The following is a 12558-nucleotide window of genomic DNA, read 5'->3' on the forward strand; positions in this document are numbered from 1 at the left end:
TGCGGTAAGCATGCAGCTGGGGCATGCTAGGTTGTGAAAACAGTGCTCAGTGCTCTCTTGTTGTACCTGCAGCTGCTGCAGAGGGGTCCAATGGCCAAAAAGCAATATAGTAACACAGATTTCTCTTTGAAAAGCGCATATTAGCATAGTAAAACCTTCACTGGCTGTAATGGTGGTTTAACCAGATCCCTTAGTTTCTGTAGATGTTCATAGAACTTGATTTTTTCTCAACAGAGACTTCAGAAGTTGAACTTCAGAACCTGTAATCTGCTGAATGCACTCTCCCAGTTTAGGGGTTGAAGCCTCCAATGCACCCATTCAACCTCTCAACCTGCTCCAGTTGTACCTCAGTCCTCTTAATCTCACAATTTTACTGTCACCAATCTGAAACTTGCTGTTTTCAACCACTTTTAGAGGTGTGTCCCATTGTGTGTCTGTACAAAGAACAGGCAGATTCCACACAAAAGCTCCAGCCAGCAATGCGGTTCACATCCAGCCTATAATTATCCTTTGTTTATAATCTTAAGATTGCTGAATTATTGGTCACTAATAGTATTTGTGTGGTAATAGTGCTTTCACTTAAGGATTTAAATATTTGCCTCACCATGGTTACTTTAGACGTGGTGACATTCTCTCACTGGTTATTTTATATCATGCACATGTGAAGATAAAGAACACCTCAGAATTTTCTTTGTGTGCAAAGGCAAAGGTTTGATTTACACCCAAGAAAAGTTCTTTACTTCTTCACATGCCAGAATGTGGTGTTTTATTCATGAAGACAACAAGTGACTCTGAAAGCCTTTAAATAAAGAGTAAAGTGTTTATTGAAATTTTATTTTCACAAAACCCATTTGAAGTATCCTGATTACATCATGCACTCTCAAACTGATAAACAGCACTGAAACTAACTGTACTCCCACCCGTCACACCCGATTCTGAAACTATATTGTGACCTTAAACACAAATCCTAATGACAGTGTGATTTATTTAAGCACATTGAGTCTGGTAGGTCTGACAAATTTAATGTGGTTTGGAAAAGACTTTAAGAGAGTTGGAAGAGAATGTATTTACTGCATATTTGAAAACAGTCCTTTAATACAGAGAGGACAAAAAAATCACAACTGGCATTATTCTAAAATTGTAATATAGGAGATCATCATTCATTACAACAAATATAATAGAATATAATAGATTAGCTGGAAGACAGTGTAATAATAATGGAAGACAGTGATTAGTTGTGATTCATTGTACTGAGAAAGATATGCCCTCGGTTTACAAGAACTGGTGGTTTAACGTGGCACGGCACAGAGGCGGTAAGGTTTGGGACTGCGAGTGCCTCCTAACTTGAACTCCAGACTGGGCTGCTCTCCAGCAGGTGCAGAGAATGAAAACCTCTGAAGGAGGGAGGTAAAAAACAAGAATAACTCCATCCGGGCCAGCTGTTCTCCAAGACATGAGCGCTTGCCTGAGTACACAATGAGACACAAGTTTTATTCACACAATTTAGAAGTTAATCACTTTGATCACAGATTATTGCTGCAGCTGTGGAACTTAACAGAGATACCATTAACAGACCGATCCCCTACCAAAGTTAAGGCTGTAACTGTAAATGGCTGCTAAGTCAAACAATTAATGGCAAGACATACTACTTTATTAATCTTGCCTTCTTAAAACACTTGGCTTGAAACATCCTTTAACTGGATTTTGAGGAACTGCAACAACTGACTAACCTGTAGAAAAAGGAAGGAAGGCCTCTCTCCTCCTGAATTTACCATCCTGGTCGAGAAAGTGTTGAGGGTTGAAGGAGTTTGGAGTTTCCCACATTGTCTCGTCATTTAAGACCGAGTGTAGAGCAGGTATGATCATTGTACCCTGAGAAAATACAGCCAGTTAGAAGCGTTATTTATTTGTGTCTCTTTAGCGTTTGTGCTAGTCAGTTTGTCATACATGTTTCTGGTATTGCTAATTGTTTGTGCATTTATTACTTCTACAGTAGACTATTCATTAGTACCGGGTCACTATAAATGCTCACTGAAAAGCCTTCAGTGAGCATTGATCCAAAATGCTGCAGTAAGAGCTCTGACAGGGACTAGAAAGACAGAACAGATTTCATTCATATTCACTTCTCTTCATTGGCTTCCAGTTAAATCTAGAATTAAATTTAAAATCCTTCCCCTTCCCTTTCTTTTTTCATTCTCTATGTGTTCATCCATTTCTTTGTATTTAATCATTAGTTATTATTAATGTCTGGCTCTCTTCCACAGTGTGTCTTTTTGTTCCTTTCTCCTCCCCTCACCCCTCGTCTGGTCACAGCAGATGGCTGCCCTTCCCTGAAGCTGGTTTTGCTGCAGGTTTCTTCTTGTTTAAAGGTAGTTTTTCCTTCCTACTGTTCCCAAGTAATTCCCTAAAAGGAGCCATCTGATCAAATCAAATCAAATCAAATCACTTTTTATTGTCACATCACATGTGCAGGTACATTGGTACAGCACATGCGAGTGAAATTCTTGTGTGCGAGCTTCACAAGCAACAGAGTTGTGCGAAATACAATAACATAAACAGGCAAAATATACGAATGGCTAAATCTGAAACTAATAAATATATGTACAATATATAATAGTATATGCAAAAAAAAAAAAAAAAATTTCTGGATGTGTATACTAAATGTTTTTCTACGTGTGTGTGTGTGTGTATACACATATTATACAAATTAAATAGAGTCAATAAATAAAATATGTAAAAATATACAGAGTTGAGACATGTGCAAAACAGTGGCATTACTGTACAGTATGGAGTGCATAATGTTGATTGTTGGACTTTAACAATAATCAGCACCCCAAGGTGACAGTTATTGTGATTTGGTGATATCTAAATAAAATTGAATTGAAACTAACTATATTCATACTGTGTTTAATGTTTAGGCCCCAAGTATATTTTGGGATGTCTCAGCATCTCAGTCCATCTCATTTGTGTCCCATTCTCACTCTTGCTCTAGCTTTTATTTTCTAGCTTAAACACATTTTACTGGATATATTTTCTGCATTTTGTGGTGACGTTGGGGCAGCTTTTTATGGAAGTTACAGTGTTCTCACGTGACATATAGGCTTGTTTAACTTAACACAACAGGTTTAGGATGTTCTGGAATTCAAAACAAAACTTTATTTCAGTCAACCAACTTTGAGAATCCTGGCATTAGACAATAAAAGGACGGCTTTCCTAGTTTTTAATTCAAAATCTATCTGAAAAAAAAAAAGGAAAATGCAAAAGTGCTATAAAATTTCTCTTCACAATTGCTTTGTGTACCTTTGGGATTGTGTACTTATCCACTGTCGTTTCCCTGTTTGCAACATGGGCCACATTGAGGGGAATGATGTTGCCCATTCTCTGGATCTCATGGATGACCGCATCAGTATATGGCATGTTTTCTCTGTCAGTCATAGACGGCTGTCTGGATGAACCGATCACAGCATCGATCTCAGCCTGGACTTTTTCTGCACATAGTGAGAAAACAAACTGGTGGCTGTTGTTGAAATTTGGCACTATTAAAAAAGTAACTGATGTTTATGCTGCTTAGATAACCAGGGGGGAAATTTACACATCTTTCTCTCCCAACATAAGAATGATCTGTGAGAAATCTCTGAAAAAAACTAATAGAAAGATGGTCACAAGTGTGTATTCAGGATTAATATTGTTCATACACACACCTTGAATGTCAGGGTAGTAGATCATGTATAGCAGTCCCCAGTGTAAAGTAGTTGTAGTGGTTTCAGTTCCAGCACCAAACAAGTCCAGGGTGCAAATGCACAAATTGCTGAGACTAAAACCAGAGTCTTCGTCCTCCTTCTATCAGAAACACAAAAGCCAGAAGTGGGAAACATGTTTCATTAAAAAATGTAAATGAACAAGAACACATTTTGAAAACACTTACCTCCCCCATTTCTAAGAGAAAAGCATCAATGTAGTCTCTTGGTGATGATGGGTTGAAGTTTTCTCTGTGTTCTTTGATCTTGACTTCTACAAAGTCAATTATCTTTTGGGTTATAGTGAATATTTTTTGGTGAGGTCCAGGCAGCCACCTCATCAGCCAGGGTAATGTGTTGTAAATCTACAGAACAGGAAGACAGCCAATAAAGCATCTGACACCCTGGAAACAGTTAGCTTTCAAAGATATTACATCACATGGTGTCCCTGCAGTTCACTTATCAACTACCCATGGCAACCTACTAGAAGTAAACAGAATAACCAATATGTTAATGTTAAGTAGCTCAAATTGGACAAAAGTAGGCTTAAACTGTGATAGACAGTAATGAAAAGTAACCAAGCAAATTCATTTAAACACAATTTTAAAGTGCACTTTAATTGCAATTAATATCAGTTTTACATTGCACCAGATTTCAAAATATGTAACTTTCTTCCTCCACTGTTTTTAAATGAACTCGACATTGAAATATTTCTGCTTTTGGATATCAGTGACAGAATCTGAGAAAAGGCAGAGCTTTGGAGGAGTCTAATATGCACAATAGTTATGCTCCACTAACTGCTCCGTTTGCAAAAACAGCTTGGGCTGCACAAAAAAGTTCAGTTAAAGTGGTTTTATATATGTTCTGTATGAATCCTGAGTCAAACAACAACTGCAGTATGTAAAAGAGTTTCACCTGTGCCCACATGGTTCCCTGCAAGCACACTATCTCATTGAAGAGCTGCAGAATTGACTGAAACTGCTTGTCAGTGTACTCAAATCGATTCCCAAACACCAGACAGCAAATGATGTTGGACACAGCATTGGTTAACAGTGACTGGGTATTAAAAGGATTTCCTGAAAGAGGCCATTAGACAAAAAATTTGAGTAAACTTATATTAATGAATTTTGGATACTTTAAAACAAATTTTACATGGACTTATGTTTAAGTTTAAAACGTAGGAAGTTGTTGTGTGTTTCACTATGACTGTTTGAATAGTTGGATTTAGAGTCTTATGTAGTAATGTGTGGGTTTACGTTGTCATGCAGAAGTTTGGGGTAAAGTAAAAGGATATAGCCATATTAACCATTAATGGTTATTATTAACGAAGATTAAAAAAAAAGTATTATTACTGTGTTATCATAAAAAGTGTGAGTTTAATGTGTGTCTGTGTGTGCCTTGGTGATCTGCAAAAGCCTCTGTGAGATACTGGCACTCCTGCTGGATGGATAACTCCAGGGTCTTCTTGCCCAGACCAAAGTTTCTGAGTGTATGAAGAGCAAATCTCCTCTGTTGCTTCCACTGATACCCATTTGATATCACAAGACCTTTTGGAAAAACAAAACTGCGTTAGACGCAAAGTAACTTAAAATCAAAGTCAAAAACATATTGACTTAAGTTTTAACATTGCTAAAAAGGTGACAGGCTAGTGATGCTGGTCTTATTAAAACTTTTTAAAAACTTTTTAAGTAAAATTATCACCTTTATTCCCAATCAATTCTTCAAACATTGGTAGGCTGGGGCGATCCATGAAGTCTTCTCCTCGTTGGATTAGGGCTTCTTTGACAAGCTTGTAGCCATTAATGATCACAGTTCTTTGACCAAAGAATCGAAGGCTGAATATGTTTCCATATTTCTCTGCAAACTGAACATGAACAGAAGATTCTGTTCAGTGCTGGGTTGGGATCTGCATAATTTGTTTTAGTTACTTCCTATTCTGAATACAAATACAGCTTCACACACTTTAATGTCTATTTCTCTCAATAAATAGACAAAAATGACAACAAAAAGAAATACTTTATTTATTCCATGGGTATCTATTTTTATGTAAGAAAATATTAAGGACTACGCTGAAAGCTCTGTGACTCTTCTGCCCTATTGCACATTTCAAAAGCATCCATCCATCCATCCATTCGCTTCCGCTTATCCTTTTTCAGGGTCGCGGGGGGTGCTCGAGCCTATCCCAGCTGTCATAGGGCGAGAGGCAGGGTACACCCTGGACAGGTCGCCAGTCTGTCGCAGGGCTAACACACAGGGACAGACAACCATTCACACTCACATTCACACCTAGTGGCAATTTGGATTATTCAATTAACCTATCCCCACAAGCTGCATGTCTTTGGACAGTGGGAGGAAGCCGGAGTACCCGGAGAGAACCCACGCAAACACGGGGAGAACATGCAAACTCCACACAGAAAGACCCCGGCCTGATGGTGGAATTGAACTCAGGACCTTCTTGCTGTGCGGCAACAGTGCTAACCACTGTGCCACCGTGCTGCCCATTTCAAAAGCAATTAAAAAAAAATAAACTTGCTTTATAAATGTCCTGTCTGCTGGTTTATTACTTTCCAACCCACAAGTGACTCATGATAACTGTTGTCTTCACTGTAGAATGCACACACACACACACACACACACACACACACACACACAAAGGACAGACAATATATATAATATGGATAACAGTGGTGAAGATGAGGTGTTTGGTGGGGGCGCCACATCATATTCTGGTTAACACCCCATAGAAAATTGGGCAGGCTCTGCACGAATACATACTAACCTTTCAAAAAGAGAGCAACAGCACTTTAAATGCCTGGTGCACACGATTTTTATGACATGAAATAACAACAACAGCAACAAAAATATTATTATTATTACTACTACTACAACTACTACTAATAATAATTAGTATGTATACCTCTGCAAACTGCAGATGAATTCTATCAGGTCTGATGCGATGAAGATTTCCAATGAAAGGCAGAGCCCTCGGTCCGGGAGGAAAGTTTTTTGGCACTCTGTTCTTCAAAACTTCAGTCGTAAGCAGAAGAACAAACAAAAAGATTAAAATGCTCCTGCCGTCTATCCACTCTAAGCCAAGAAGGCTGTATAATGTCTCCATGGCTTCGCTTAGTGAGGCTGTCGCTTAATGTTGAGATGGACTATATCTGCAAATATGACGATGATTGTTTTATAGCCGGAGGACGTGGAAAGACTCCAGAACAACGAACCGCGGTTTGCTTTCAAAATAAAAGCACGTGGTTAAGATAAGATAAGATAAGACTTTATTGATCCCACAACGGGGAAATTTTTGCGTCACCTCAGCTCAAGTACAGATATATGAAGGAAATACAAAAATACAATTAAGTACAATCAATGAAAAAAAGTAAGATAATACACTATATACAATGGTAGCATACACAGTATGTGATTATGGATATACTTGGAAATATGGAAGACATAAACTATATAGCTTGGAAGGTCATGGAAGGTCCATTATGCATGAAGTGGTGACCGTGGATGTTCACAGTGTCCAGTGACTTATGACATCGTGATTGAGGAGTTATAGAGTCTAACTGCTGTTGGGATGAATGATCTGCGATCTGCGAAAAGACTTAACCAATATAAAATTACACTACATCTCTAAGACACTCTGTTACAACTGTTACACCTGTACCAGGTGGTTAAGAAAAATCGGAGTTGTAACAGTGTATGAAGTTAGGAAAATTTAGGGCTATGCTAAGGAGGAACACAGGTAACAGTGCTTGTTTCAGGTCTTAGACACACGGTGTGCTTTCAGTGTAGGATTATTGTTTTCGTACATTTATTAATTAAGAAAACACCCGAGAAATAAAACTTTTACCTTTTAGTTAAATTTAGAAAGCTTATGGCTTTGTTTTTCACTGACTGTCTACTTTGTTGTTTTTTCTCAAAAAATTACGTAATATATTTATTAAATATTTCATTCACAAAGATCTCATTTGTGATTTAAGCACGATCAGTTTTTGAGCAGTATATTTCAGACCTCTACTGGCCTTTATGGTTTACAGTAGTTGGTATTCTTCTTCTGGGGACCTTTGGGTTCTTGCCATAATTACATAACATATTCAGAGCCAAAGAAAACAACACACTCAGTGTGTGAAACGTTTAAACCGCCCAGTAGGTTAAAGGCACTGGCATCTTATCTTGAAACCCGACTCCTAAGTTGGTTTGGAATGTGGGAAGAATAATGAGGAGAACTTTAAAGAAAAATTATTTAAAATGATACAGTTAACAAAAGATATCGGTGTGCCTTTTATTCGAATGGATTGCTTTTATGTATATACACTGCCTTAAGAGAATAGTGATTAATTGTTTAAAATGTATTTTTTTTAAAAAGGGGGAAAGTAAGTTGAACTGAACAAGGGGAAGTTAAAGTAACAGAGTCGTTTGTCAGTCATTAAATGCTGCCCAATAATTAATCTCTATACAACAATTTGTTTGCAGGTTTGTGTATTCCTGCTATTACATTGAGGCCGACAGTTGAGCAAACTTCTTGGCTAGCGCCCCCCAAATTGCTATTCGTGTGCATTAGTCTTTTGCATCATCCAGCTGTATTGAAACACTCAAATGGGAATGAATGGGTTGTTAATACTGCAAATTTGTTTCCCATAACATTTGGATTTAACCAATAATATTTAGAACTGGCACATATACTTAACATGTTTATGTTACATTTAGATTTACATTAAAAAGTCTGCAAATATCTGTGACTTGAAAAGTAATATCAAAGCAGACTTTTAAGAAGTTTGGAGCTAAATGTGATACATTTTGAAGTTGTTTTCAGCATGCTTCAATTTACAATCAGCTCCATAGTAACCAGCTGGAAGAGCTCAACCTCCTGACTTGTTATTTACATTGGAATTCCCAAGAGGTCCTCAGTCTTATGTAACATGGTTGGGGCCTCCACTGAGGAGCTTATGTCCACACTTCATTTGTTCCTATGCTTGTTACACAAAAACTAGCAGCCATCCTGAAAGTTAGAGGTGGAATATATGAAAAAAGTAAATTTGGTACAGATCTTTTTATCGTTACTTTCCAAGCCATGTGTGAAAAGAAAAGTCTTTTGTTCTTTTTTTAACATAATTTTAAGTTGTCAGTGCCACCAGCTAGCCATGCTAGCCATGCTAGCTGGTGGATGTTCTGTTTTGTTTATTCTGTAAAATACCAGCAGCCTTAGTTCCCAAACAGCCACAGGGCTTTGCCTTTTTCAAGAAATGTTTTCACTGGAGTTGACTTAAAAACAACGGAAGTTGCAAAAGTCTCTGATAAAAATACAGACTGCTGAAAAATTAAAGGAAAAACGTGAACCCTTGACTCAGGTGGTAAGTTTCTACAAGTTTCTTGCATTGCTTCATTAAGTAAAGTACTTAATACTCTGACAGTGTAGCGGCATCTACACTTTTAGCTCTATACTACGTACAAAATGGCTGAGTTGAATTAAAGTCATGTCAGTTTTAATTCAGTTTTATTATAGCATCAATTTACAATAAGTTATCTCAAGTCATAAAAGGTAAAGACACTTGCAAATCAAATCAGAATTTGTCAGTTGCTTTAATAAAGTTGGTTTTCTGCTTCTATTACACTTACACTTACACTAAAGAGAGAGAGAGAGAGAGATAACATTCTCTGCAGACATGAAATGCGGGAGAGAGTATAACGGTGCAGCGATTAAGGATGCCATGCAGGGGAGTTATAAACACGGGGACTCAGGGGTATGGGGCGCCGTTTGTAAAGTGAAACATGCTGAAATTAACGGCAACATTTTTCCACATTTAGCTCAAAACCTTACAAAAACATATTTTTTCGAGTAAATTTTTACAACATTTAGTAAAATATTTGTAATTTTTCATCAAATGTTAAATATTAAATCTAAATGTTAAATATTAAATCTAAATGTTAAATGTTAAATCTAAATGTTAAATATTAAATCTAAATATTATATTTAAATCTAAATGTTAAATGTAAATGTTAAATATTAAATCTAAATATTATATTTAAATCTAAATGTTAAATCTAAATGTTAAATGTTAAATCTAAATGTTAAATCTAAATGCTAAATGTTAAACCTAAATGTTTAGGCTAATATGCAAATGTATTGTACGGATCAACGGAAATACCAAAATAAAAGCTTCCCGAAAACCTCCGGTGCAAAATTGTGTCTGTTCTCTTCCTCGCTTCTCCCCGCCATGTGCTGCTTCACTTCTTGCATACGAGCATGTCCAGCGATTTTGCTGGACATGTGCTGCAGCGATTGTGAAGTGGAGACTGCAGCTGCTAAGAGTGCACTACTGCTAAACCTTTGGATGGCCGACAAAACGGATCTTCCGATGTTTTCAGCTAAATCGCCGGACGTGCTTTCTCATGGTCGGGTTATGGCTGAATTCCAGTGGAATGACATTCCAGCCATGTGTTCCAGCCCTAAACCTAACCTTATCTAACTATAACCTTATTCCTAACCTTTACTAGCAGTTAAATGACGTAAAATAGTGTTTTCCAAATCTATTTTTAGAAAATGAACGAACGTGTAGATTGAGTCCAAACGGTTCTCACGTGCTCTCCTTTTTCCGTTGCTGTAATTTAGGAACGTGTTGTGTACCCGAAAGCATAAAATGTTGACAATTTGTCACCTAGCGAAAATTATTACGCTTTGGGAGTGAGAACGTGTCTGACCACTACCGGCACACTTTTGCAGCGGAGGTTTTCAGAAAGCTTTTATTTTGGTATTTCCGCTGATCCGTGCAATAAATTTGCATGTTAGCCTAAACATTTAGATTTAACATTTAACATTTAGCATTTAGATTTAACATTTAGATTTAGATTTAAATATAATATTTAGATTTAACATTTAACATTTAGATTTAAATATAATATTTAGATTTAACATTTAGATTTAACATTTAGATTTAGATTTAAATATAATATTTAGATTTAACATTTAACATTTAGATTTAAATATAATATTTAGATTTAACATTTAACATTTAGCATTTAGATTTAACATTTAGATTTAGATTTAAATATAATATTTAGATTTAACATTTAACATTTAGATTTAAATATAATATTTAGATTTAACATTTAGATTTAACATTTAGATTTAGATTTAAATATAATATTTAGATTTAACATTTAACATTTAGATTTAAATATAATATTTAGATTTAACATTTAACATTTAGATTTAAATATACCATTTAGATTTAACATTTAGATTTAGATTTAAATATATTTAGATTTAACATTTAACATTTAGATTTAACATTTAAAATTCTGTTTTAAATATGAAAAGTTACAAATATTTTACTAAATGTTGTAAAAAATGACTTGTTTTGAGCTAAATGTGGAAAAATGTTGCCGTTAATTTCAGCATGTTTCACTTTACAAACGGCGCCCCATAACAATGCAGACAGAAGCACACAAGTATACATGCAAACAACAAAGCAGTACTTTAAATTGCACTCTATACTTAGAACCCCCCTGATATTATACAAGCATGAACCCGTACCTTGTTGAAATAAATATGTGGGTGTTTCTTTCCCACAATCTGGAAATTCCCAATAAAAGGTAAAGCGAATGGTCCCGGTGGAAAATCTCTTGGATTCTTGTTTCTGAGGTGGTACATGATCAGAAGGAGCAAAAACACAGAGAGTAAAACTCCCTCGTTGCTCAGTAAAAAGTTGGAAAACCACATTGTTAAATTCAAACAAAGCTGATTCTTTCCAATCTGGAGATGTGATTCTTTCTGGTAGAAAGTAGTGGTAGTGGTTTATAAACCTGATGCTTGATAAAATATTCATCTGATGCAAATGTTTATGATGCACAGTACTAATACTTGTCTGTTCAAAGGTTCTTGTGATATGGTGGTTACATAACAAGCTGGGCTACAAAACACAATCCATTTGCTCAGCTCTGTAGGATGAATTTGTTCAAGGCTGTTGAACTTACATCTACTCAAAGTGTAAATACTGCCCAGTGGTAACAAAAGTCATCTAGTAAATTCATCCTGCAATTTCATATACTTCTGAGTGGAAGTCACATGAACGATGACCAGGAATCATGGTTTTACTGTTTCTTTTGCTATATAGCTAAGATATATTGTCACATTATCAGCACAAATATACATAGTATATATGTAGTATGTTGTCACATGGTTTTCATGGACAAAGAATAAAAAAGGAGTGCCCTTTGTCCTGATCCTGCATAAAACCTTATCTGTGATTAGATTACAGTGCACGTCTCAATTTCTGACTTGCAGGAGCAGGAGGGAAACTTTTTTTTCTGTTCTTCTCAGGTTAGTGATAAAGTGGTTTGTAAATGGACATACGCACGTTCCCTCACATTTGCACACACGACAGGTTATATGTTTTTGTATGAAGAATTTTTTATTGAACTTTTTATCCTGCGATGCACTCTGAGTTCATAGTTAAACACATCTGACCTTCCAAGGGATTCAGAGATTCAGCTGGATATTCATTAAAGTGACTGATTGCTTTCAAATAGTGCAATTATCCAGGGTTCTGCTCATGAATCTGCTTGTTGATATTTGCCTCCACTGAACATTATTTACACTGTGAGTAGATGTAAGGTCACAGAGCCTGATGGGTCTGGATTTGCTTTGCAGACCATTTCACAAACGCTGTTTCTCAAGCACCTTTGAACAGAGAATATTCTATATGAACTTTGTCATGACTGATTTATTCTGAAGGTCTACGTAGCAAAAAAGTCCATGAAGCATGAACAGGCTTATAAAACCGCTGAAAACCACAAACATACGACAAAGAGC

The 12558-nt window shown here is 36.3% G+C and overlaps 1 protein-coding gene across 1 annotated transcript; it reads right to left on the bottom strand.

Moving 5' to 3' along the window:
• Positions 1–806: 806 nt before the first annotated feature.
• LOC113016257 (cytochrome P450 2J2-like) lies at positions 807–6950 on the bottom strand. Its single transcript, XM_026158959.1, has 9 exons — positions 6655–6950; positions 5439–5601; positions 5135–5284; positions 4653–4813; positions 3926–4102; positions 3702–3840; positions 3301–3488; positions 1731–1872; positions 807–1465 (listed from the first exon to the last, which is right to left on the bottom strand). The coding sequence occupies exons 1-9, from the start codon at positions 6853–6855 to the stop codon at positions 1290–1292; spliced, it is 1497 nt and encodes a 498-aa protein (XP_026014744.1). The 5' UTR covers positions 6856–6950; the 3' UTR covers positions 807–1289.
• Between the last annotated feature and the right edge of the window lie 5608 nt (positions 6951–12558).

This window comes from Astatotilapia calliptera, chromosome 23, assembly GCF_900246225.1.
Source record: "Astatotilapia calliptera chromosome 23, fAstCal1.2, whole genome shotgun sequence".
In the NCBI taxonomy this organism is placed as follows: Eukaryota; Metazoa; Chordata; class Actinopteri; order Cichliformes; family Cichlidae; genus Astatotilapia; species Astatotilapia calliptera.